At 41.8% G+C, this 26,678-nt stretch overlaps 1 protein-coding gene across 6 annotated transcripts; it reads left to right on the top strand.

The window, feature by feature from the left end:
• The first annotated feature begins 1,524 nt into the window (after positions 1 to 1,524).
• On the top strand, positions 1,525 to 26,678 carry BTBD3 (BTB domain containing 3). 6 transcript variants are annotated; one of them, XM_040552392.1, is made up of 5 exons: positions 1,525 to 1,622; positions 16,814 to 17,081; positions 17,605 to 17,695; positions 18,175 to 18,293; positions 22,273 to 26,676. In XM_040552392.1, the coding sequence occupies exons 2-5, from the start codon at positions 16,939 to 16,941 to the stop codon at positions 23,303 to 23,305; spliced, it is 1,386 nt and encodes a 461-aa protein (XP_040408326.1). In that variant the 5' UTR covers positions 1,525 to 1,622; positions 16,814 to 16,938; the 3' UTR covers positions 23,306 to 26,676. The 6 variants fall into 6 exon arrangements, with proteins under 6 accessions (XP_040408326.1, XP_040408325.1, XP_040408328.1 ...); XM_040552391.1 differs by lacking the exon at positions 1,525 to 1,622 and adding an exon at positions 5,205 to 5,268; XM_040552394.1 differs by lacking the exon at positions 1,525 to 1,622 and adding an exon at positions 5,669 to 5,942.

Below are 26,678 nucleotides of genomic sequence, written 5' to 3'. Positions count from 1 at the left end.
CACCAAGAGGACAGGATTAAAGACGCAGACTTATTCGGCAGGAGGCAAAGCTGGTGAAGATCGCTGCGACCAGCTCTCCCCATGGAGCTGAGGTTTGATTATCCACCCTGTTTGTATGCTGTAGTCAAAAACACGCAGTGGGTTAACTGGGGAAGAAGAAGCTGATGTCTCTGGAGCGGAAACGAGGTGAATTTGACCTCTTCAGTCAATGCGAAGGATGTGAAGATTCATACATGCCCTCTCCCTGTTGTGACACGTAGACTTCTGCATCCTCTTGCCTACCCCCTAGCTCCTGCTTCATCCCTACCCTACACACACAACATTATTAAGAGCACGACTGGTACCCACGGTTTTTGTTCCACAATAACAGGCTCAAGATGTTGTTCCTGGCACCTCCTGATAATGCATGCGTATTACTAATTACAGCAGTTTATTTAAGAAGCGGTGGGTCAAATCTGTTGTGATCACTTGAACGATACTTGAAAATTATTACAGGGTGCACCCATTGTAAGTTAGGATAATTAAGGCTGCTGGTATTAACACTCTGCCCTTCCTTATTGCCAGCTTAATTTCCTTGAACATTTTTACATCCTACTCCTCGTTCTGCCTTGGGGCTTTGTAGTAAAATTCAATAACCATTTTCCTTTCTAATTTTCTATTAAAGCACCACCTTATTTCGCCATCACAGCTTAAAGCTGAGGTAAGCCTCTCTGCTTCCTTCTGCTCGGGGCAGGCTGCCTGTCCAGAAACCAGGGGAGCCTGTGTAACTCCTCCGTCACGTCCTGCAAGCACCTCTCTTCGGAGTCCATCCCAGCTAATAAGAGCCTCTTTGCGGACTTTGAGGCAGGCACAAACACCTTCACATTTCAGAAGGGTTGACTATTCAAGCACTGGAGTAGACTTTTTGGAGTCATCAGTTGGGCTTATTAGTTTTGCCAGATACTTTTTACTAACTTCATCCTGGCGGATGCAGCGAGCACATGCTGCCAGAAGGACACCACCAGTCCCATGCATCACCCCCGTACAAAGCTGGGAGTCCTGGATAGGGAGCACTCATCCCCACCAGTACAGCTTACTGGCATGGGGGCTCGCACACCCTGGGCATGGCTTTGCCCTCAGCCACATTGCACTCATAGCCATATCCCAGGACAAAAACATGCCAGTGGAGTGATTTTTCACAAAAGCACAAGTGCTTGATACAGCTGAAGAAGGACAATTTATTTCCTCATCTTAACAAGCACTTCCCATCCCTGCACAGCGCCAAAACCACCTGCCTGCCACAGCCACATCTCATCACTACTACCTTTATCTGGAAAACCTCATTTTGCATCTTTGCCTTTTTTGATGGACAACCCTGTTAGGAAAAAAAAAAACACGTATAACCACCACTCTGGTCAGAAAGAAATATGATTGCCCTCCTGAGACAGATGAGGAAGGGTTAAAGGCACCTGGGACTGTTGCACCTGGGGCCTAATGATGGGGTGCTGGAGCTATAAAAGGCCGCAGAAGGAAGTTGAGCCCTTGAAAGGGAGACTTGGAGGTGGTTTCTGGTGTAACTTGGTGACAGACGACACAGCTGGCTGAGAGGAAAGGAGGTGTGAGAAGTGACTGTGCCGCTAAAAGTAAGTGATTTTAGTGGGGAAAGGGCTGAGGTGTGATGTCTGTGTGCTGGTGATGTTGGCTGTCAGAAAGGAGTCAAAAACTCTTCAGGTTGCTTGTAAAAATCTTTTCTTTCCACAATGTCCAAGGGAGGAGAAAGTTTCAGCAGCCTCTTTTCTAAGCCTTTATGTGGTCCCTTTTCAGCAGGGTGGTAGCTGAACCCACAGCTGATCCTACAGGTGTGTAGGGTGCTGGACCAACCTGCTCCTTATGGGTAAAATCAGGAATTATGAGACCTGTGCCATGGGTGGGACAGCGTAAGGCAGTGTTTGATGCTCCCCATTAGATATCTTGCAAGCAAACGATGTGTGTGCTGTGGTAGAAGGCATGCAGAGCCTGCATAGCCAGTGCCTGATGAACATTTATCAGTCAGGGACATCCTGGTCACCTGCCCAGCTGCTAAATTTGGTGCGACATAGTTTGAGAGTGGTGGCAGCAGTTGGTGTGGCTGCAGGGGAAGCTGACGAAGGGGAGAAAACAAGCTGCTGCTTTTTTCCAGGCTTGCAAATAACAATTCTAAAACAAGGTATGGCTGCTCCATGGAGGCTACCCTTTATCCCATACGGCTCTTGAGCAAGCTGAAATTACAAGATATTAAAGCAGCCTGAGTGCAAGTCATCTTCCTCTGGATTAAGGCCATAACTCACGCTGAGGGTTCTGGTATTTCTGTGCATTTACCTCTCTGTTATTATCTTAGCAGGTGATGACAAATGAATACCTGCTCTGCAATGGACACCCATATCTACTAGTCCATGTATTTTCCTTTTGGAAAGGCTGATAGCAATTTGCTTAATCCTAAAGGAGTTCCTGCCCCAAATCTTTGGTGGAGGGCAGAACTGGGAGAGATGAGGAAAACTGTATGTGCCTGCATGCTAGACTGGAAATCATGGTCTTCTGGCTGTAGCTCCATAGCCTGCGTGTCCTGACCTTATGGGTTAAAGGGCAGACAAAATTCAACACCCTCTGCTCTTAGTGAGTTAATAATTAACCCAAAAATCAGGGTCACCAGCCTCAATGAGCTGCTGTAGATAACACAGAGTAGATTTTGGAGGCATCTGATGCCTAAATAAATGCAGGGGACATGGCACTGCACTGGGGATGGCAGGATGGGGATGAGCTCCGCTGGCTCGGTTTTGTTCACATCCTTGGCTCTAGGAAAGCTGCTAGTGCGTCTCCCTCCAACTGCTCCTGGCTCGGGCGCCCAATTTCTAGCCTGAATATCTGCAAAACCCCTGGGGGTTTCACCCTGTGCTGCAAGGGCCTTGTCCTGACTGCCAAAAAGAGCTAGCAGCAGCTGCAGAAGTTAATTTTACAAGTCAGGTGTCTGCCTCTGACAGGCAGTTCTTCATATTTTTATGGCTAGACATTATTATATTGTTCTTTCATTTGATAACTGCTCTAGTAATGGCTTCCACTTGCGGTAAATCTCTTGTGCTCTCTTTTCTCCCCCTATTAAGTATAAGATGATAACCTTTCCAGGAAGCTGTGTGGAGAGACTCAGGGCAGCTTTAAGAGGGGAGACATAGGGTGGGGGAATGGTGAGCACTAGCAAAGCACCTGGTGGGATGATGCTTTTGGAGAAATTGTAATTGTACTTTGCAGCACTTGGGAAAACCTCCCCAGCATGCAAGCTGAACTGGAAAATGAACATTTTAAAATGCCTCTTCAATTTAGCGTCTTTGGAAAGTGCTGCTTAATACCTGGAAAATATGCCTGTGACATGAAAGAACAGACAAGTCTGAATGTGACTCAACACAAATATTTGGTTCCATTTTCCTACCACCACTATGTAGCAGAACCCATCCCAGTTAAATGGCTTTGTAAATACTGACGAAAATACTTCAGCTCTCCCATGCACAGCTTTACCTTTCTTGGCAGTACTGGAGCTTGCCTGGAAACCTGGATGAGAGCAGACAAGACCCCAAAGCTATAACGGAGCAGCCCAAAAACCTTCACTGCAGCTGCTCTTGGGCTATGGGTGCAACATCTTCAACACGAGGAGAGGGGGACATCAACACCCAGCCCCACCAGGGCTAGAAACCCCCAAGAGCTGTGAGGGCCCCAAAAGTAAAACTAGTGTTACTGGAAGGAGCACTTCATTTAGGGACTACTCAGTGACTTTCTCCATCTGAAAGCCATCTGTGAACACCGAGTAACCTTCAGACTGTCCTGGGGAACTGAAACTGGGAATATGATCCATACAACGTATAACCTGAAAATGGGAAGCATCCAAAAGCAATCAAACAGTTGCACTTCAGCAGCTGGCAGGCCTGCACGCTGCCAGTGTGTGTTGTACCCCCTTGGTTTACCACCAAGCCATGACCAAGCTCTAGTAGGCCTTCGCTATTTCTAGGGCACCAAGGCAAGAGTGAGTTTAGCCCTGGTCTGTAGTGTCCTCTGTGTTTTTAAAAGAGGAGATGTGAATCAGGTGAATGTAATGAATGACTCCATGGCCAGAGCACACTTCCACTATGGGATCACAAATTCAGGTTGTGAAACAAAGCCTTTCTCTGAACTGGAGAACAGGGCTTCTCTCTGCCACTTGCCTGACTCAATTACCTGAGCTGCAAAAGGGACTTTTCCCTTCCCTCTGAAAACAGGATGGAAAATCAGTGGTTATCTAGGCCTAACCCTGCTGTTTAAATTCAGTTTAGACAATGAATATTTTCATTAGCTTCCCAAGTCCCAATTAAATCATTGTTTGCACGCTATAATTTAAAGCATGTACTCTATTGGTAAAAACCATAAGAGCTATAAAGTATATACATATATGGTTGCTACTGCTGCTGGGTAGCTTCTTATCTATTTTAATAGCTACAATATTAAAACAGGGAAAGCGAAGCACTGATTATCCACAGATACGCCTAATTTCACTTTGCAAAGGTATCTGTTGAAATAACATCTATAATGTAGGTAAATGAATGTACATGAGGGACCAAAGCTGGAGCACAATGCTGATTCCAGAAATAATTGTTTCATTGGGGTGGGGTAAACAACACTAAAGCTTGAAATAAAGCCTTTTGTTAGGCTTTTAAAACTAAACGCCAGCAATACATCTTAATTTCCCTTGTGGCCTGGTAGAGCAGCGGTATGAGGAGCCCTGTATTTATGAAATCCTGGATAAGCCTGGCTGCTGACCCCGGCAATGCGGCTACGTGTTTCTGAAGGGGCTTGGGGGCTTGGCGGTGGTTTGGGCCCAAGGCCATGCTAGGCTGCCATGTTAGGGCACCCACGGAGGGTTGCAGCCCTCCGGCCCCTCACGTTTATTCATCTCTGAGGTGGGGCTGGTGCCCTATGGTAAAACCAGCGTTTTTGAGACTCCCTAACCCCGCAGCGGGGTACTTTCACGTGTGTTTTGTTTTTTTAAAAAAAAAAAAATTTACTATTTCTGTCAATTTTGTGTGTTCACTTGCTACTTTTGTCAAGTTAAAGCCACCAGAGGCGCCTACCTCGCCCTGCCTCCCCCTCAGCCCGCCATGGAGTTGTGAGGGAAAGGGGGGGGGGGGGGGGGAGCGTGTGCGGCGTGCGCGTGCGCGCGGGGCGGGCGGGCGCGTTCCCGAGGCGGGGCCGCGCGTGGCGCTGCGAGGGGCCGCGCCGGGAGCGCCTCAGGTCGGTCGGGGTGGCGGGGCCGGGGCGGGGGGGGTCACGGCCGGTACCGGGCGGTGCCGGGGGGCGGTGGCGCTGAGGGGGCCGGGCCGGGCCCCGGGGGCAGGGCAGGGGCCGCAGGGCCCCGGGAGGGGTAGGAGCGGAGCGGCCGCACCTGAGCGTCGCCGGGTGTGGGGGGTGAAACTTGGGGGGCTCGAAGCGGGGAGACCCTTGTGGTGTGGCACTGGGAGCGCCGCGGGGGTCCCTGTGCAGCTCTCTGGGGGGGGTTGGGGGTTGGTTTTGGGCCCCAGGGTGTGTGTGGGAGGGGGGTGGGGGTGAACGGGGGGGGGCTCTCAGCTGCTTCTGGGGAAACGCTTCACAGTGGGGTGAACCCAAAAGTTGCTTTCTCTCCTTCATTTTCCTTTTTTCTTCTGCTTGAAATAGTGATTTTTTATGATTTTTTAAGCAAAACTCGCTTAACTCTCCATTAAATAAAACTTGCAGAGGAGAGGTTGGTGGCAGTGCCCAGTTTGACCAAAATGCTCTTTCCCTTCCCCTTTCCCTGTTGGCCCAGTGTCCATGTGTTCCCCCAAAGCCCAGCGCCTGGTGTTTCTGCAAGTTTTTGGTCTGAGAAAGTCAGTGGTGGTAAATTTCAGGTGGAGTTTGTAAACTCGTCTGCCTGGATTGTTTCCTCAAAGGTGAGGTGTTTAGAAATCGGGGATTGAGGGTTGTGCTCCCCTGAAGGGGGGAAAAGTTTGAAGTTAGGATATTTCAGTGTAACTAACAGGATTACAAGCATGCCCGCTTAAAACAACAAAGGCTACCTGTGTTATGTCTGAAAGGCTCTGGTATCAGTTTTCTGTGCTGGTACTGGTCTTTGCAACACTTTCTTTCCAGGGTTTAATCTCTGTCCAACACTTTTTGTTTAGCGTTTGCAGAGGAAGGTGGTGTTGGGCTGTACGTGTACAGCATTGTATTGGAGTCAACTGTAACTGTTCCATGCTTGAATCAGGCTTAAAATAGTTTTTATTTTGGTATTTTTATTCTGGTCTCATCGTTTCCTGCAGAAAGGAAGTGCAGTATGTCATAATGTGTTGTATCTTGGCGTAATTAGGCTATTTAACTTCGCAAATTAAATATCTTAGGACCTTATTCATTTGCAGTAAGTTCTGTAGGATTGCCAAAATCAAAAGTAGAGTGCAGTACTTCTTTTTTTTTTTCTTTTTTAAATCCCTCACAGTAAGTATGCTGCAACATAATACACGGTAACTTTCCTCGTATTTCCCCTCCAGTGATCCTCAGCTCTGCCCTGGAGGAAACACCTTTCAGAAGCCATCCGGAATTCCTCTAGCTTGCCTTGTAAGGCTGAGGAAAAGGATACAACTTGCAGTAGTGTTTTTTTTTTTTTTTTTTTTTGTTATAGCATGTATTCTTGCTACTTAGACTGCGTGATAGTTTTTTTTTTTCTAAAGTTACTAAATGGGTGTTATGTTGATAACTTTAGGGCTAGGGTAGGTTTGGTTAAAGCAGAGGTCTGCTGCTGATAGGCTGTGCATTATGCTGTCAGAAGAAATTTAGGTCTTCATCTCTTTTGTGAAGTTGTGCAAACAACTAGTTATGCAGCGAGACGTCATTCATGCCCAGCATTAGCATTGTTGAGTCACTTAAGGTAGTTCTCCTGTGATATTCTCTCTACTAGCTGAAAACTTTTCAGGCTGTTGATTTGTTTTACAGAAGTATTTAGATACCTGAGCTGGCAGGCAAGCCCCATTAAGCAACAGTTTTCCTTTCAAGGAGCTGCTGGATAAGGCAAAATATGGAAATAAGAGATGGCAATCTTGTAAGGAAAAGATTAAAAGCTTTGTGCAGTGCAGGTTTTATTCGGTTCTGATTTATTCTGTAAAGTTGAATTCCGGTCCTGTGCCTTAATTCTGAAGTGCCTTATATGTATGCATGTCAGAAAGCTGGGGGAAAGCTTAGGTAAAAGGTCACTTCATTTGTATTTGTGCACTTTCTGCTTTTCTGGCCTGGCTCATCTCTTTTGTGATCCTACCAGCCCATCTGAGTTTGCTAACTAAGCATGCTGGAGTAAAAAGACCAAGTGAGGGCAACGTCTGTGAAGTGCTTGCTATTTAAAACACTGATGGGCAGACGGGTGATCTGTGAACATCTGCTGGCCATCCTGGGTACACAGGGTGTAAAATCACAGAAAACAGGTTTGGAAGGCACCTTGTGAAACCTTCTTGTCCAACCCTGTTACCTGCATCATGTTACCTGGCATCCTGAATAAATATTTCAGTCTACCAGAGGATCATGTACCACTTGAGTACACTTCTGAATGACTTGCTGATAACATATGCCTGTGACAGGATGGATATTCATGTGCCAGGTTACACTTTGTGTCCACCCTAGCTGCAGTTTCTCTTCACGATCTGAAGAACTTAAAGGAGTCATTTTACTTCAGAAAATGACGTTTTCTAGAATTATAGCTTTGCTGCCTCCTATTTTGCTCAAAGCTTGCTTGGTTGCAAGGATTTTCTGAGAGCATGAGAAGAAAGTAACTCTTCAGTCAGGCAGCACGTTTGCTTGCACCTGGTAGCTGTGGGATTTTATATGTAGGCTTATAAGAGTTGATGGAACAAAATCCCTTTAAAATCTAATCCCTAATGTGCCACACGCTGCTTTCAGTGTGTCACCTTGCTTACGTAGCACAAGCCATACTCTTTACAGCTGGGGAGGAGCTGAGGCAAGCTGCTTGTTATTTACAGCAGAAACATGTACGCTGCTCCTTTGCTGGACTGTTTTGCCTTACTTCAGAGTCCTCAGCATACAGTTTAACTCAGGTGAAAGAAATCCCTGCCCTGTTAGACAGCTTGCTTGGTTTCTGTTGAGGCACGTAGCTCACATGAATGCCACGTGACGTTAGGGTAGTGTAATGCACATATAAAGGTGTACAAAGTACACCTGGGTGCATTTGATTTCTTAGTGCTGTTTTGACTGTCAGACCAAGGTGATACAGCTAGCTGCATATATACGAAGAAAAAGTAAAGGCTTTCATACTACGGAAGTTTTATAATACATAAAACTTACGTACATGTGCATAATACAATCCCTTAAAATACCTTTATGCTCTTATGTTTGATTACTTCCTCTTTCTTCATTTTTTTTTTCCTGTTCTACAATTCTGAGATGTCACAGGGTTAGTAAGACGGCATTATCATGAAGGAGAGTAAGCACTTAGGATGCCCTAACATTGCTACACAAATATGTCTTGATGCTTAAAAATATAACCTGAAACCAGAATTTGAGTATATACATGTCCACCTTTCAAAACTTTATTACTGCAAAGTAGCTGCCATTTACTTGTAAAGAGGAGGAGAAATTAATAAAAATGCTAAAGCATGACTGAATTAATAGGCAAGTGTGGCTGAAGTACTTGCAGCAGAGGAAAGTATATCTGATTTTGTAGAACAGTTGATCTGATAAAACTTTGTCAATGTTTTTATTCCCCTGTGGAATCACCATTATAAATCCAAACAGAACCTGCACGTGCTGGGCAAGTCTGGAAACAAAGCTAAGGGCAAGTAACAAGATCCACAGCTGCTGACGTGTGGCCAAAGAAGGTTAGTTCAGTGCAGTGCAGTCTGATGGATGCAGTGTTTGGTTCTGTTCCTTGAAATATTTGGACACAGCTCAAGTTAGCAGTGATCGGTCCCTAATACCTGAAAATTGGGGTTATTAAACAATTTAAAAAAAAATCCAATAGTGTTTATTCTTGGGTTTTGAGACCCACTTTTGAGAAATGAGAGCCACTGTGTTTGAGAATGCATTTCTTATCACATACTTGCTTTGATAAGGGACTAATCTGTTCCTCTCCCAATAACTGGGATAGTCCTTCTCTTTCGTTAGTTAAAATGCATTGGAAACAAGAAGCTATACCAATTTTTCCCCGTTTTTGACTCATTCAAAATACTACTTCTGGATGGTTCCAGGTGTGCTCTTCTACTAGTGTGCCCAGTTACTGATCTGCTTGGGGTTTCTAAGCCAGCTATTTTGTGTCTGGTGAAGCTTCGAGTCCAACGGATTGATGTAGTTTCATGATGGCAGACCCTCATGGTGTTTGTTACAACACCTAACGTTTCAAGTCTCCTCTGTTTTTCTTAACCTCGCTCAGTTGTGAACTTGAAGCACTTCAGAGCATGGCGATCTCAGGAGACTGAAGGTTGCAGGCTGCAGAACAGTTACTGTGTGGGTCTTGGCAATATCCTCCTCCCTCTTATGTCCCACAGGGTACTTCCACAGTGTGGTTTCACATGAAAACAGGTGATCTGCATGTGAAAATGTAGTCCTTGAATTCTACGCTAACACATTCAACTGGATCACGTTCCTCCTGTGGTTGTTCATGGGGTGGATACTCCTGTAGTGCCATCAGCTCTCAAAAGTGAGGACTCACTGACGAGTTGTCTATCATTTTGCAGACTTACTGATCTGTGTGTAGGAGAACAAAGACATCTGGGAACCACTGATGTAAGGGAACAGGAGCAGTCATCTTTCTACCTGCCCTTTGTAGATTCTGTATTAACTTAACTGTTCAGTTTTAAAAAAAAGTAGTTTCTGAACAAAGTTAAAATTAGTATAAAGGTTTGTCTACATAAGGGAGATCTGCCTGTGAGATAGGAAGGGAAGTCCTGTCTCTAGACATCCGATCCCAATCTCCCCGTTGAAATAGCCAGCATGTGTACTAATTGTAGTGGTGGTTTCTCTAAAGTGCACTAAGATCACGAGCTTCTTTCTCACAGGGCACTGAATGATCATTAAATGCTAATGACTTTTGATTACTGTTGACCTCGGTCAATTTAGAATTAGTGACCTAGAGATGAAAACCACTGTATCTCATTACCAATTTCCTGAGCTATCTGATCTTGCCTTTGTAAGTCAGTTTTGATAAGAGGCAGAATAGAATTAAAGTTGACCTCTGTCTTAGGAAAGGGCTGAATGCTTTCAGGTTTGCCATATGTTTAGAAACATACACACACAAAAGAGGCAGCCACTAAGAAAGAACTTATTTTTGGCCCCACAATTTGTCATGAGGAAAAAAACATGCAATGAAATGGGCAAGCTTAGGCAGTAGTGATGGGGAAGAAATGTGTAATTTGTTGCTTTTAAATTATTAGAAGAACAGTTTATGTCCTGTAACCTCGGATAGAATTTTTCATTTTTATGTTGAAGGTTTTCTCATCTCACACATTTATTTATAATTCTTGTTTTTACGTTGAACTATCAAGCAGCAAATGAATGTTCATAAAATAAATTGCAAATTCTACTCTGGGATATTTTCTACTTGCAGTTCCTAAACTATGATGCTAGGAAATGTGTCTCAGCAGGCTGGTAAGATCATTTATTTCGTGTTGTGATGAAGCATTTCACATAATTTCTTTTCATATGCACAAAAGGGAATGTTTCTATGATAATTCGCTAACAGGATCAAATATGTTGTTCACTGTAGGTTGTTTAAACATAAGTCTTTATACAGTTATGGTTTATATAGAATGTCATTTGTGTGGCATACACAGTATTGAATTGATAATGAAAATTCTGGGGAAACTTAAACATTTTTTTCCTTTCTCACTTTAATATGCTAGCTATATTTTTATCCAGCTGGAAACAAAACCTTTTAAATTTAAAAGCAAAACTCAAAAGTGTAAAGAAGTCTTTTTTCTGTTATATTAGTGTGTTTTGGGTGTAAATACTAAGTTATTGAACCTCTCACTGCAGTTAAATTGCAAACTTTGGGCAGCTAAACAAGAAAAAAATGACAGTAGAAAGTGTTGCACTTGGTTTTGGAACAGGTTTATGGTGAGCCAATTAAAATTCACACAGAAAGTGGATTGCATCAGGAAGTAAATATAGGGGTAAATTTTTTTTCTTATTCTTAAATACAGTGTTTTGGTTTGGTTGCTTTGCCTCAAGAAGGCTATTGCTGTAAAAATCAAAAAGGGGTAATGAAAATAATTGCAGATACAAAAAGGACATTAGAAAGATTAAGGTTGTCTTGACAGGGAGACCAGTAAGAAGTGATGTGTAGAAATATAGCCTATATGCTAGCAAATAACAGAATAATGGGAGAATAAAAGACAATTTTATTCTTTAAACTTCTGATTTATAAAAGTTTGTATTCGCCTGATGATTGGGCTGCTCAGGTCTTCCTGCTTTTGTTTCCTTTAAAGCATTTGAGGGCGGTTAGGGAAAAAAATGTAAAAGCTATATTTGTGGATAGAATTATGCAAAGGGTTTAAGTCCTCATTCTTTAAATCCCATAATAAGCACTAGGCAGAGTTGGGAGGAATATTTGCCAACAAGCATGTTGCTAGTATAGCATACCAGCTATAGCAAAACACAATTTAGCTTCTAGCATTGGTTCCAGATGCTTTTCTATTCTGATGCTATTCTGTTCTTGGCTTTTCAGAGAAAGAAACACACTCTCCTTTTTTTTTTCCCTTTATTTTAGCTTATTCTCTGAAAGTCTTCATAATTTTATCTTTGTTCCTGCTCTAGTCTCCTTTTCACCCTAGCAAACCTTACTGAGGAAGACTTGAGGGCCAGCTTTTCCATGCAACAGTCAGAAACAGTTACCAGTCCTGGTTAGCTTCAGTGCTGCCAAACAGTAACTTGGGAGAGAGCAAGGAGGTTGGAAAACTTTGTCAATTGTAATGTGTTTTTTACTTGAGGAAGTCAAGAGCAGAGCTATCAGTCTCCTTTCCAAGTGAGCATTTTTACCAACAGAAGGGTTTGAATGGTGATGGGGAAGGGTTCTTCCAAGTGACTAAATAATTCATAAATAGGTAAACAGAATTAGGCTCTTCAGTTGTGTGGGTTGGTTTTCTTGGTTTTATTGTTTATTTGATCTTAGAATTAAACACTGATTAAAAAATAGTGTGTAAAAAGTCAAATTAAATGAGAAGTAGCAGTGGACAGGTAGATTTGTTAAACATTAACACTGTGTATTTATTTTGGTTAATAGAGATGTACCGTCTGAAACGTGCTTCATTGGGGAATCCAGAATTTAAACAAAGAATTTTAATAATGCGTAGGCATAATAACAGCCCAGGGAAAGACTTGGCAACTTTACAAAAAAAAAATATATGCATTTTCTCAATGCCTACTTGGAATTCATTCCTCAGTTCAGGATCTGGTTGCGGCAGACCATTGGGAATTTTGATGAAATCTTGTTTTTTAGGGATTTGTCTAGTTCCTATTTCTACATGAAGAGCAGAGCTGTAAATATGTGATACAGGAAAAGTACAACCTATTAGAAGAAAAAACAGAAAATTTTGGTATGCTTGCTATTGCATAAGGAGAGACTGATGTAATGCGAGGAAGAGTACCCCCATCAACCCTGGAAATTCAATGATTTCTTGAGTGTAAATTACCTTTAGAAAGGTATAATCGCGTGTGTGTGTGTATATATATATACACACAATTATTACATAATATATATATTGCACCAAAAGTTGGGCAATATGATTCCTGTGCCAGTCCTCACAATGGTTTCAAAGCATATTACTTAGAGGTCTTAGAGGATAATTGAAACTGGGATTGCAGGTATGTTATATGCATTTGGATTTAAACTTAAAAATTAATGCTTCAGGGTTTTTTTTTTTGTTTGTTTTTAAGAATTTTTATCCAGGAGCTGATTTCCAAGGGGTTTATAACTTGTTCCCAATTTGAAAGAAGGGTTAAACTTGATGCATGGTTGGACTTGGTGCTTTGGGACATGATTTAGTGGGTTACATTGGTAGTAGGGTGATGGTTGGACCAGATGATCTTGGAGGTCTTTTCCAACCCTAATGATTCTGTGATTCAGCCTCAGAATATAGTTTTTTGCTAAATTCCTCACATCTGGCATGAAGGATTTTCGTTAGACTTGTGTTAAGACTTAAGGATGGAATTGCCTACACCCTTGAAGTTAATATTTCCGGTTTGATTACTTATAAATATTAATATGTCTGAAGAATGAATTTCCTTTTTTTCGAAGTTATATTTATGAAGTTCTGTTAATAAAGAAAAATGTGAATTACTGAAGAAAATAAGGAAAACATCATAACAAGTTTTTGGAAATGGATAGATCTTTGGGTAAGAGAAGATCAGTTTCCTTGATCCTCTCACCAGAAACAGACTGATTGGAACTTGAGACTATGACTAGCCTTTCAACAGGGAGAAGCTCATAGCTTGCTTTTACTGATTGCTAACATTGATTTGTAAAGTCATTAACAGTATATGTATAATAAAAGAAGAAAACTTTTTTATGGGAAAATATGTGGAAGTTGTTGCCAAAACAGTAAAAAATAGTGAGTACAAGTAGCACCAGTTCTTTGCGCGTTTTTTCCCCACTTCACATGGGTCTAATAATTGGTATATGTCACTTTGTTCTGAGCTAATAAAGTTCAGTAGAAGGTGGTATAAAGCTTGTAAAAGGGTCATAACAGAACTCAGCAGTTCCTATGAAAAAGTTGTGGAGTCATCAACATTTTCCATTTCCAGCAGACCAGGTTTTGATGGGGGACTTAAGAACTGACAGAGCTGCCAGTTGGGCTTTTTACCTACTGGGGTGGATTTTTATCCTTTTACACAGATGTTGTCTTGTCTACTAGGGGTCTGTCTGACTTTTGGGTTCAGGCAGAACATACTTCAGCTGCAGCTTCTTCCTCTCTTCCTTCCCCATGAGAGCACAACATGCTGTAAGTATGTGTGTTGTGTTTTACAGAAGTCAAAGGTATGCCTGACTACTGGTTCACGTTTACCACTAGTCTTTCCCAAACTGAGGTAGCCAGTGAGTCTGTCTGTCATTCCCTTTCCCTTCTGCAGCCTCCCAGTGACCTTTTTTACTATGTGTATAATCTTTGGACTCGTTTGGCAAAGTAGTTTGCAAAAGTGTACGAGGACCTCGATTTTTTTCGTATTTGTTAGTAAGCGAAATGGATTTGTGGAATTAAAACCAAATCTCCCATATGAATCTCCTAACCTCTGTTACCTTTCTCCTACTGCCAATGGCAGTGCTGAATTTCACTAGATTTTCTGATGAATGCATGGCTATTCAGTATCTCTAAGGTTTTTACTTTTTTCCCAGTGCAATGGCAAACAGGTTATTACTGTAACTAGAAGGGACGGAAGTTTACGTAAGGCGGGGAAAAAAAAAACTTACACAAACCCAACAAGGTCACATTTTATGCTGAGAATACTTGCTGTGTTCCCATTGTAAATCCTCCACTGTGAGCAATTATAAACATCCCATCTGTGGGATGAGTTTCTTTCCCTTTTACCCCTTCTTTTACTTCCACAATTTAACGCGGCTAAGATTGTTAGTTTCTGACCCAAATGAATCTGTCACAGATCAAAAAGAAAAATGAGAGAGAATAAGAAAGGGGGGGAAGAAAGCTTGCTAGGAAATATTTCTTTGGAAATTGCTTCACCTGTCTCTTAATCTGTTTAGGAATGTCTCCCAGTTTTTTCAGCCACAGCAGCCATAACCCGCCATCTCCTTTTACATTACCAGCGAAGGTAGCTTTGCGTTGAGATGCTGGGCTGTGAAATGCAGCAGCTGAGCATGGACAAGCATCTTTCCTTGTGAGCTTCAGACAGAGGAGAAAGACGTGTGTCTGGAAATAATATCAAACCACTGCAGCCAAGCCTTGGGATGGCCGCTGCCAATGGTTTTAGTTAGTGCTTAACGTGGAGCATCTCTTCAGGAGACCTGATAATCTTTGCAATATCTGCACTTGAGGTTTTTACAGTCCTTGGGTTTAAAGACGTTCTGAGATTACATGTTATGGAGCCGTAGCTGCGATTCAAGCAATCCCAATGGGATTTTCAATAAACAGCCTGAGTAACTTCTGTGCCTCAGTGTAAGTCAGTGGCAGACTGTCAGGGATTTCAGCAAGGTCAACTGATTCTCCACCAACTTTTGCTCTTTTTTTTCTTTTGATGTTGTACTCTTGTCCAGCAAAATTAGTTAAAGCTACATATGGCTAGGCTTGCATTAAGAGGAAAGAGGATTTTTTCTTTAAAAATTGAAAATCATTGGGATGATGTTTGAATTATCAACCCAGCCAGTATTTTAAGGTGTGAAATGTTGACACCTAATACTGAGTATTTCTTCTCTGCCTTTTTTTAAGTGGCAATATTTTCCCATTTTTATACACTTGACCTACTATTAAGGAAATCTGTTCTATATTTAAGTTCTAAGTAAGCTAATGACTGAAAATTAGTCTTCTTTCTTATTTAAATGGTTTGGTTGGCATAGCTTATATCCTGTTTATTTCAGAAAGTGTTAATAAAATCAGGATGCGTTTGCATCTCAAGGAACAATTTCTGCCTGAGACTCGCTAAATTGTTCAGACTTTCATTTAATGCTTTGAAACATTGATTAAGTATATTCACTCTGATTTGCTTTAATCTGATTGCACATCTAGAAGTTTTCTTCTGATGTGGTGCAGCCACGTCTGGTGTAAGCTGGCCTAATTAACGCTGCTTAGTGATTTGAGACCCCTGTCAAAGGCCGTTACATTATCGAGAAACATAAGGAGTTAAAGCTGAAGCTGTGACCTCATCTCTATTCATGTTACACTGGAGTATAAACTCCGCTGAAAGGGATTGTTTAACCGCATCGCCGTCTTTTCCGCTGCTAGCTGATTTGCTTTAATTTGGCTCGGATATTTATAGCGAGCTCTTTCTGCACAACTGTTACAGGAGGGGTTGTGGGAATACCAGGGGCATAGGGAGCCATGCTAATAGCAATTGCATGTGGGAAGAGCTCCCACAGAAACACTGAGGCTCAAATACGTCTCTCTACCTGATTTCAACTTTTCATTGCTTCCCCCGTGAAAATCCAGGCAGCATCTAGGAGGGCAGAAGCTCCCTGTCCTGCCCCTGGCCAGCCGTGCAGTTATGCGGCCGTGCGTGGCGGTCCCTTCCTTCCTTAGCGCTGCGTCTCAACTGCGGAGCGCCACTGCTGTCGCTTTAATGTTGGCACCGCGCACGTTACAATAGGTGTCACTGTGCGGCTGGCTCCAATCGCTGGCGGTGACTCCAGCCATTGGCTCCGAGCGCCGGCTGACTCCATCTGCAGGGCTGCAACACCGACTCTCTTCGGGTCCCTCCATCGCACGAGTTGAGCTCGCTGAGCGGGCGAGCGGTGCGACAGCACGCCGCGGAGCCTCCGTCGGGAAGCTGCTGCCCTACCCTCCCGGCAGGGCGCAGCGCCTTCGGGCGGCTCGCGGTCAGGAGACCTGGAAAGAAATAAAACTGGCTGGAATGATGGGGATGTGTTTAACAATTCGAGTACTGGATCAAACTTAAAGGCAGTTTCTTAGTCGGTGTGCTGGAAAGGTCACCTTGCCTTGCTGGAAGAGAAACAAACTGTCAGCTCTGCTGCCCTGTGTTTAACAGCTTACATGTGCATTTTTTAACGTTCTTAGCTAGTGAGGCTATCTAGCAGTACAGATAAGTATACTCATGGTAGATGAGAAAGGAAAGAACATGAAATGTCTCACCTTCTTCTTGATGCTTCCAGAGACAGTCAAGAACAGGTCCAAGAAGAGCTCTAAGAAGGGAAATAGCAGCAGCAGCAGTAGTAGCAGCAAATTGCCTCCAGTTTGCTATGAAATCATTACCTTGAAGACCAAAAAGAAGAAGAAGATGGCTGCTGATATTTTTCCCCGAAAGAAACCAGCCAACACTAATACAACTGCTGTCCAGCAGTACCACCAGCAAAATCTCAATAACAACAACACTATTCCTGCACCAAACTGGCAAGGACTTTATCCAACCATCAGAGAGAGGTAAGTTCAGGACACTTCATTTTTGTGTTTTGGATGGAGTGGTGAGAAGTCACAAAATGTGTACTTTAAGTTATTTATTAGCTGAGTAAAACACTGTTCTATCTTTTTTTTTTTTTCCATGGTGTGTGAAAAATGTATTTGGCTAATGGAAATTATTTTGATAGCTCTTTTCCAGACAGTGCAGCTGTTTGTGTAAATTAAAGTGTTGCTGCAAGCTGCAGCATACCCATAAAGATTTGCTTGTAGACCTTAGTGGGGGTTTTCAGTGATACATGCTCTTGACTGATTGCCACCTTTTGAAAAGTTTTTGTAAGTTTGGTTTTTTTTATTGCTCCCCCCTCCCCAGCTTTGCTTTTTCCCAGTACACTTGTGCACTGATGTGTAAAGTAGCTTAAAACTGTTCGACCTGTTTCTCAGTCTATTATCGTGTAACTTTAACATGTTAAGAAATTTGATTTCTTCAGTCCGGGGCAAGTGCGGAGTTACGAGGCACCATAAATTAACACGCTGCCTATGTTTGTAGAAATGCAGTGATGTTCAACAATGACTTGATGGCAGATGTTCATTTTGTGGTCGGGCCACCAGGTGGGACCCAGCGGCTGCCAGGACACAAAGTAAGCAACAGCTGCATTATCAGTTTTTGTGCGGGGGATAGCAGGAGAGCTCACACGGTTATGCCAGGACGTAGCAAGGGAGACTCAGCTCTTCTGAGGCAGGCTTAGTTCTGTATTTTAAAAGGCTACGTGCAGTGGAATGCTGTCCCTTGTTTTTTTTTGTGGTATCTGAGGCAGTCATTGTAAAGTTAGGAATACTGCTCATGCTGTTGATTAATATTACTCTTGAGACTGTCTAGAAATAGTTAACTTCTGTAGTGGATATGAGCTTTTTCCAGTAGCTAATGCATATATGCTCATGAGAGTAAAACTAAGGGGAAAATGTGTAATTCTGTTTTTAACTTCGACTCCATTTCTTATTGAAGTGTGTCTATTGCCTGTCAGTGAAGCCTGGTATCTTCAGAGTGGCTCTCCCACATTGTTTTTGTTGGCAGAGCTTTCGGCTTAAAGCATGAAATAAGATTTCCCTTTCTCAACAGTATGTCCTGGCTGTTGGGAGCTCGGTATTCCACGCGATGTTTTACGGAGAGCTTGCTGAGGACAAAGATGAAATCCGTATACCAGATGTTGAGCCTGCTGCTTTTCTCGCAATGCTGAAGTAAGCATCATTCATCTGCTGGATATATTTTTGTTTATGATGTACACATACTTGAACTGTGACATTAGCAATGTATTAAGAGTTGTGTGTAAACAGAACGAAAGCAATTGCTTAAAATATTCTTTTTTTTGTGTTTCAAGTATTTCAAACTTTTACCTCATGTTGGTCTCCCCCTCTACTTCCAGGCACGCATATATTAGGCTAATGTAGGCAGTTATAAATAATGACTTTGACAGGGGATCTTTGGGCACATTGTATACTGTAATGCCTATTGATTTGATTTGTCACCACATATTACACAAAGGAATGGAGTTACTAAAAGGAATTGTCAGCTGTAGCAACAAAAAAAAAAAAACACAACAACACAACAGCACTGTTATACTTTGCAAGCAAAGTGAAAAGTTAAAAAGAAAAACAAAAATCAGAATTGCTATGTTTGTATATCAACATAGTTCCAGCTCTTTTTTAAATGTGCTACATGTCTGTCTTGTCTTAGAAAAATGACCATAAATTACTGAAAATTAAATTGCACTGAAAATTAAATTTCCCCTCATCTATTATATATATGCATCTGGAAAGTGCTAAAAATGCTGTTTACAAGAATAGGGTGGTTTTTACTCCAGCTGTGTGTGGGGGGTGAGAAGTCAGTTTACATGATCATTATTTATCTAGGTCTTTGATTTCTTCTTGCAAACTGCATAAGAAATGCTATCGTTTCCAAGTGAACACAGTGAAGCAGTTTCCCTGCTGAGCTGTCCTTGAATGTATCTATAAACTCTGATTTTTCAAGAGAAATTCCCAATTGCAGAACTGCTGTGCCTCTGAGGCATTTTTCCCTTCAGCTTTAGTAACAGCTTTAGACTATACGTTAGTATCCAATGGTAATCCTTTTAACATGCTGTGGGGTTTATTGCATGTAATGGTATAATCACTAGCGAACCATTTATTATATTCCATAGATTGTTTTGGCTAGCTTGCGATTACAGAAAGAATTCTTTTTTTTTCTTCTGTGTTTCCGTGGCACTGTAGAGGAGCAGTCAAAGTTGCATACAGAGTTTGTCGCGTACCGGTTTTTATAGGTTATTCTGAACATCAGAATCATTCTGTGCAAATAACTGCAAGGAGAAGCTGAAGTCACAGCTTTTGCATAGACCTGGAACGTAGGACAAAGTTAGGGCATTATATCGGTAGGTGCGTTGCAGATCCCTGCTTTGGGCCTTTCTGTTTTTGCAGGTGTTTTCTGCAGAGCTCAGACTTGGGCTTTACTTTCATGCAGAATTTTACAAGGCACAAATGCAAGATACTCAGAGTCCTGTCCTACTTTCTTTTTGAACAGCAAATCTATATCGCTGTGACTAAATGTGATTTGCCATCTAAAAACTGAATGCTTTTTGAATTTATCATTGTCATGAAAAAATATGTTCAGAGAGCAAACCTAGAAAAGAGAATGTCAATACTGATAACCTAAGTCTTGGCAAATTATTTAGCCCATGGTAATTTCAGGAAATATCTTGGAGAGCATGGCCAGAACCACGAAATTCATCACCCTGTAAGCTTTTACTTAAAAAAGCAGAAGACCACACAAACTTTTTGTGGTCTTTGTGGATGTTGAGCTAACCTTCCTAGCGCTAACTGATGCAGTGTGTCTGAGCCTGCAGAGTGCTCCAGTGTCTGCGAATGCTGGGGCTGCCTGCAGCCGTGATGGTGCAGGGATGGGGAAGGGATGTTGCTCAGCAGTGCAGCATTCCCCTCATTGCACTATCCTGAGCATGTGCTGCACTGGGCGGAGCTTGGGGGAGCCTTGGCCCCCTTCGCTCCTCACCCCCCAGGAAATCTTTCCCATGAGTGTTGCCTGCAATTTTTGTGAGAAGCGGATGGTATAAAGCTCATGATACTGATGCTAAAGAAAGAAAAGACTTTTTGTCCATCCCAAAGCAGTCTTCTCCTTCATATGCTCCTTCCCATAGTCAGGAGGGACCCATTATAATCTTTGTAAGAATATATATTATTTTTTTTCCTTAGACAGTGAATTCTTAAATATTTTTCGTGTTTTACTATATAGTGTGTTTACTTACAGTGAACGTCGGACAAGGTATTGCAAGATATAAGAAATATTGACTGGTAGATAGTAATTATTCTCCAATTAAAATTGATTTTGCTGTTCTCTATTGTTTTAAAAATAGGGTTAAGAGGTTGTTAAAATTCATAATCCTGCTGACACACCGAGTTGGTGTCTTTAATGCATATGTCTTACTTTAATATTGCCTGTTGAAGTTAGAACTGCAGTCTCACTTTAACCTAGAATGAATGTGTTACTAAACCATCAACCCTATGGTCTAGCAGAATCCTCTGTTTAAGAATAGGTTGAGACTGGGATATCAGTAATTGTCAACCAGAATCGAGGTACATTGGCAGAGTGCGAAGTGTGGAATATTGCTGACAGCTGATCTGCGCTGTGTCTGTTGTAAATCAGTGATATTAGTTCCTCGCTTTCATGAATATTAAACTAGCAACTTCTGTACTATTTCAATTTAAAACAGATGTCATCATTCTCTGCTGTACTAGCAGGCAATGAGAAGTAATAGAAGGGAGAAAAGTGTTGGAGAGCAAAGAGGAGAATCATAAAACCCAACAAACTGAAAGCTTTTTGGGACAGTTAAGGACGTAAGGCCTAAGCCCTTGTTGTTGCAAATAGCCCAGTTGAAACCAAGTAATAAAGGTGTGTTTTAAAAAAAGGGGGGAGGGAGATGTCTGTATGAGTATTCTGTTCTCTGTAGCCTCTTAAATTTTATTACATTGTTTGGTCAGTCTACTCTGAGCACATTTTCTTGGTGTGGCTTGGAAGATATCACCCTAAACCTGCAAACCATCCAAATAAAGCTATCTGCAACTACAAACAACCTACTATGTAGGTACTAGTTCCCCTTGATAAGCACGGTCTGTAGTACCAAAAATGCATTGTGTTGGGAAACCTGCTAGCTAAAACATATTAATTAGTACAGGGTTGCATACAACTCTAACTTCACTGGAGGAAGATGTTTTTATCAACCATAACCATCAAGAATTGCTTATCCCCGTGAAGAGTAAAATTGCATTTGACATGGTTTTAACACATTGCATTCACTAGCTGCAAATGGGTCCCTGAAGCATGAGATATTAAAAAGAACAAACTGTACAATGCTTCATTTCTCCAAGCAATGAATCCCAGCAGTTTAGTCACATAAATAGAATTTCACCTTCATCTCTTTCATGACACTATCATGGCAGTAAAAAGCTTTTTTTTCTCCATATGCACTGAGACTGAAACAAAATGCTGTGTTAGTGGAGCTAGGATGTTGTAAGCATTAATAAACCTGAAAATTAGTTTTCTGTGCCTTTTGCTTTTCCTGTGTGTTTCATTGCCTTGTTAAAATGCTAGTAATTACAAAGATGGGTAGCACCTGATATGCTTTGATAGCATTTCTCTTCTGAGAGACCAGCTGGTTATTACCAATAAACTTGTTCTCGCTCTTGTATTTATATATACCTCAATGAATCATCATCGTTCTCCATCTTGGGACATCCAGTCCGAGTACTGTTTGTAGCACCTGTTCCAGACTATTGCCTTAGCCAAGTAAGGCAGTACTTGACGAGCTCCCTCTTGGGGAGGTTAGTCTGTCATTAGCCAAAGTACCTACAGAAGGAAAACAGAGCTGGAGAGGGGACCATGCTTTGGAAACATAACCATTGTCTTACAGCATGTGCCCCAAATGTGAAATTTTATTCACCTTAGATTTAAGCATGTTATCTCCCATCATCTTACATGAGTGGTGAATTTAGCTGGTACTTTTCTTATGAATTTAATCAATGTTCCCCAAAAGCAGTGCTTAGTTTTAACTTGGAACAATTTAAATATTCGTTGTTTGTAACTTTCAGGTGTTACTGACAAATGATCCTTGTGCATTAAGCAGCAGCATTACATGCTTGTGTTTCCTTTCAGATACATCTATTGCGATGAAATTGATTTGGCTGCAGATACCGTACTGGCCACTCTTTATGCTGCCAAGAAGTACATCGTCCCTCATCTTGCCCGTGCCTGCGTTAACTTTCTAGAAACAAGTCTAAGCGCAAAGAACGCCTGCGTGCTGCTTTCCCAGAGCTGCCTGTTCGAGGAACCTGACCTGACCCAGCGCTGTTGGGAAGTGATTGATGCCCAAGCCGAGCTAGCTTTGAAGTCTGAGGGCTTCTGTGACATTGATTTTCAGACGCTTGAAAGCATTCTCCGAAGGGAGACTCTGAATGCCAAAGAAATTGTCGTTTTCGAAGCGGCTCTGAACTGGGCCGAAGTGGAGTGTCAGCGACAAGAGCTGACGGCTACCATAGAGAATAAGCGCAAAGTCCTGGGGAAGGCTCTGTACTTGATTCGCATCCCCACCATGGCACTCGACGACTTTGCGAATGGCGCTGCTCAGTCTGGGATTCTGACCCTCAACGAGACCAATGATATCTTCCTTTGGTACACAGCTGCCAAAAAGCCAGAGTTGCAGTTTGTCAGCAAGCCCCGGAAAGGGCTCGTTCCTCAGCGGTGCCACCGCTTCCAGTCCTGTGCTTACCGCAGCAACCAGTGGCGTTACAGGGGCCGGTGTGACAGCATCCAGTTTGCTGTTGATAAAAGAGTGTTCATTGCTGGCTTTGGGCTGTACGGCTCCAGCTGTGGATCGGCAGAGTACAGTGCCAAGATTGAACTCAAACGGCAAGGAGTTATCCTAGGCCAGAACTTGAGTAAATATTTCTCAGATGGTTCTAGTAACACTTTTCCTGTGTGGTTTGAATATCCAGTGCAGATTGAGCCTGACACCTTCTACACAGCTAGCGTGATTCTGGATGGTAACGAACTCAGCTACTTTGGACAGGAAGGAATGACAGAAGTTCAGTGTGGGAAAGTGACTGTTCAGTTTCAGTGCTCTTCGGACAGTACAAATGGCACTGGGGTACAGGGGGGGCAGATTCCCGAACTGATATTTTATGCTTGAATGGAAGTGTGTGGAGACAAAGCATTTTCCTATGAAGAACCTGCCTGGTTCAGACCTACTGATGCTTAGCTTTCTGTCTGCAGATACATGATCAGTACAGATAATATGTCACAAACGCTGTGGGCAAGTTACCGGCTTGCTATACTTGTAGCATTGTTGGTGATAAAGTTTAAATGTAATATTCAACTTTAAACTGGAAGCTCTTTGGGAACACACAAATGTTAAAGGCTTTATGAGAGAGGTGCCTGTTTGCTGGTGATGCTGATCCTTGCTTTGATGCACCTGTGAATCACCAGAGGATGCCCCCCTCTTGTATCTCATGGATTCTAGGACTCCTTCCACTAAACGCTGTCTTTATTGATCAGTTTTCTTTCTCTGTTTCCTCCTCTCTGCTTGTAATTATTAGGGGAGATAGGGGTAGAAAATGAAAAGCCTTTTTTTATAGTTCTCTTCTGTCTGCTCTTCAAACTTACGAGATTCCAATAAGCTGAGCTGCTTTTGATCATGGGAGCTGAAAGAAGTGCTTCAGTTGTAAACCAAAAAAAATATAGGTTTATACCTTTATCCTGTGAGATTCTCCTGTGGCCAGCTGTTGGGATGGCTGCAGGGGAAGAGGAGACAGTGAGCAGCTTTCAGGAAGCCACTCAGCATGCTGACCGCAGTGCATGGACATGTTTACAGTGAGGAAGGGGTCTGGGCTTGGCAGCTTACCCTCAGCGTTCATCTTCTAGGAAACCCACCTACAAGGCAAGGAAGTACTTGAACATGTTCAAATTGTATATGCAGGTTTAAGCCTCTACTCCCATGACCTAATTTTGCTACATTGAAGTTGATTTGCTATTTAAATAGATTTTCTTTGAACCCACGCTGAATAAATGGGGGTTAATATCTAGAATTCAATGCAGGACCGTTCTGTTTGGCTTTGGTTTTGTTCTTATTTCTTCCTCCTAAATGTTACAGAGACAGATTGTAGAGGAACAAAAGAATGTACCAATCCTGACTTGGACTTTTTTTTCCTGTAATATGAGCTTTCTTCTTTTTATAACCATACATTATCAGTGGAATTTAGACAAAGACAAGAAGATTCCCAACTGTGATCATATTACAGTTAGCCTATATCATCAGATAAAAGTCAGGAGGAGAAAGTCTTCTCTAATGTGCTAATGATGGACCTCTTGCAACTGTCTATAGTCAAACATCAATCAGGGGATTATGCAGTGTGGAACCTTTCCCTTATCTGAATTCTTTCTCAAGCTTCCTGTCATATGTCTGCATCATTTCTGGAAAAGCATTAGGGATCACAACTCTATCAGGGAAGGAAATCAGTGTAAATAAGAGATACAGGTACTATTTAAACATGAGAAAATCTTTCACCCTTGCATTGTGACAGTTGCATCTCAAAGGGACACTACCTATTGTAATGTATGTCATTCTTATTTCATCTCTGAAGTGGGTTCTTTTTGTTGTGTACGTTTTAAGAAAATGAGAGGACCAAATGATTCTCTGGACAGTCTCAAGGTTAATGTTATATTATATCAACACATTAATGTAGCATAACCCTATATTCTCTTGTCAGTTTTTTAATAAAAATGTTTTCCCATATGATCTCTTACCAGTTCGATACTATTACTTTTAGGTGTTTCTTGACAGTTGAAACCCTGGCCTTTGGCCGTCATAAAGTGCCAATACATCTTTGCAGTGTCCAAAACACCATCCAAGGTAAGGAAAACAGGAGTATAGACATCAAATACATTATGGCCAAAGCTCAGCTCTTCCCTTCCCTCTAGGTAATAAAGGAGAGCCTTGATGAAGAGGCAGATGAAGAACTGCTTACAAGTTCTATGCTTTTTACCCATCTTAGTGTTTAATGTTTTATATACATACATACATATATGTGTGTGTGTATGTGTAAGCAACATTCTTTCTGAAATGTAAATACCCTCAAAATACATAGAAAACGTTTTGGCTTTTTTTTTTTGTAACAGATGTACATAATCCAGACTGTTAGTGAAATCTAAGCAGAATGCTCCATGGAAAACTCCCAGAGAGATTTAAAAAAAATCCCTAGTTAATTATATTTAGATGTGCAGCCTAAATTAAACAGGAATACAGTTGCATGGACTGGAGGAAGAGTTGAAGAGACTGCAGAAAAGAATCTAAGCTTGTTGAGAAGTAACGGTCATCTACTTGTAGACAACGTTTTGAGCAGCAGTTCCGTTTACTTAAATACATTTGGAAGCAGAGCAAGACACTAATCAGCTGATTAAGTTTTCTTACAGTGAGAGGTTGACATAGATGTAATCATTCCGAGTGATTATCAGACTAACAAGTTGCTTGCAGAAGCAAGCTGCATTCTGAGTTGTTCAGGGGAAAAAGCAGGTGCCTCAGCTGGTGGGACAAATCAGTACTGCACTGGTAGAGCTAAACTCTGGTTCTCACTTGTTTTTTGTTTATCTGCAACTAAAGGTAAGCTATCCGCTACAGTGGCTGGAACAGATAGGAGATCAGAATACTGTATAGCTGTAACATGTAGAAGATGAGCTATTATTTTTATTTGCTGGTTTTGTTAAATCTTTTTGACAAAGTAGGATCAAAGCTACCTATAGCTTAATTCCTCTGAGTCCTTTCCAGGTTTTAGGAGCTGCTGCATGTAAAGTTTTTTTGTTTTGTTTCCTTTTATGTGGATGAATAAATAAAAGGACCACAGAACACCTTTTGATGCCTACAATGCAGCTTGACTCTGAGCCCTGCTTGATGCTGACAGGTACTGCCATATGAGAAGGTGACTACTTCCAGTCACCTTAGACATCAGGGCACTTAAATAGGTGTGAATTTGGTCAGTTTAGCAGTAGTATCCGAGCTTGAACACATTGATACGGCTGATGCTTGCAGAACATCAACCTGGCATGTAAGCATAATGTTAATGCAGAGAATTTCCTAGGTTGTCTTAAGCTGTACCCAGCCACCTCTGCTAATTGTACGTTTGATTTTCCTGGTGATGGGAATCTGTGATAGAGAGTATAATGTAATATACTTTCTGCATATCTAAAATAGTATTTAAGTAAGCATTTTAATTTCTACATCCATATTGCACTGAACTGTTTTGTTGTTTAGTTTTTTTCTCTTTTTTTTTTTTTTTGTAATTAAATACAGCTAACTTCAGATCACAGCACTCATTTGTGCTGAAGCAGTGTTTGACCTTAGCAGGCTTACAGCATTATTTATAAAGGACAGATATATAAATATGAAGTACCTCATGTTGAATGTTATTGTACTGTATCTTTAATGTCACAGTGCAGATCTTGTTGGACTCATGAATGTGTATAATCGCGTTAAACATACAAATAAAAATGGTTCTTAAATGGTTGTTTCC

The sequence above is a fragment of the Cygnus olor genome, chromosome 3 (genome assembly GCF_009769625.2).
Source record: "Cygnus olor isolate bCygOlo1 chromosome 3, bCygOlo1.pri.v2, whole genome shotgun sequence".
Lineage (NCBI taxonomy): Eukaryota > Metazoa > Chordata > Aves > Anseriformes > Anatidae > Cygnus > Cygnus olor.
The sequence above is the reverse complement of the archived record's forward strand: the minus strand, read 5'-3'. Positions and strand labels throughout refer to the sequence as shown.

What these genes read in the sequence shown, in the direction of transcription:
- BTBD3 (XM_040552390.1), top strand. Translation starts at nt 16,756, where the DNA reads ATGGTAGATGAGAAAGGAAAGAACATGAAATGTCTCACCTTCTTCTTG. An exon ending in AGCGGCTGCCAGGACACAAA is followed by an intron (nt 17,696 to 18,174) that starts GTAAGCAACAGC and finishes CTTTCTCAACAG; the next exon opens with TATGTCCTGGCTGTTGGGAG. An exon ending in GCTTTTCTCGCAATGCTGAA is followed by an intron (nt 18,294 to 22,272) that starts GTAAGCATCATT and finishes GTTTCCTTTCAG; the next exon opens with ATACATCTATTGCGATGAAA.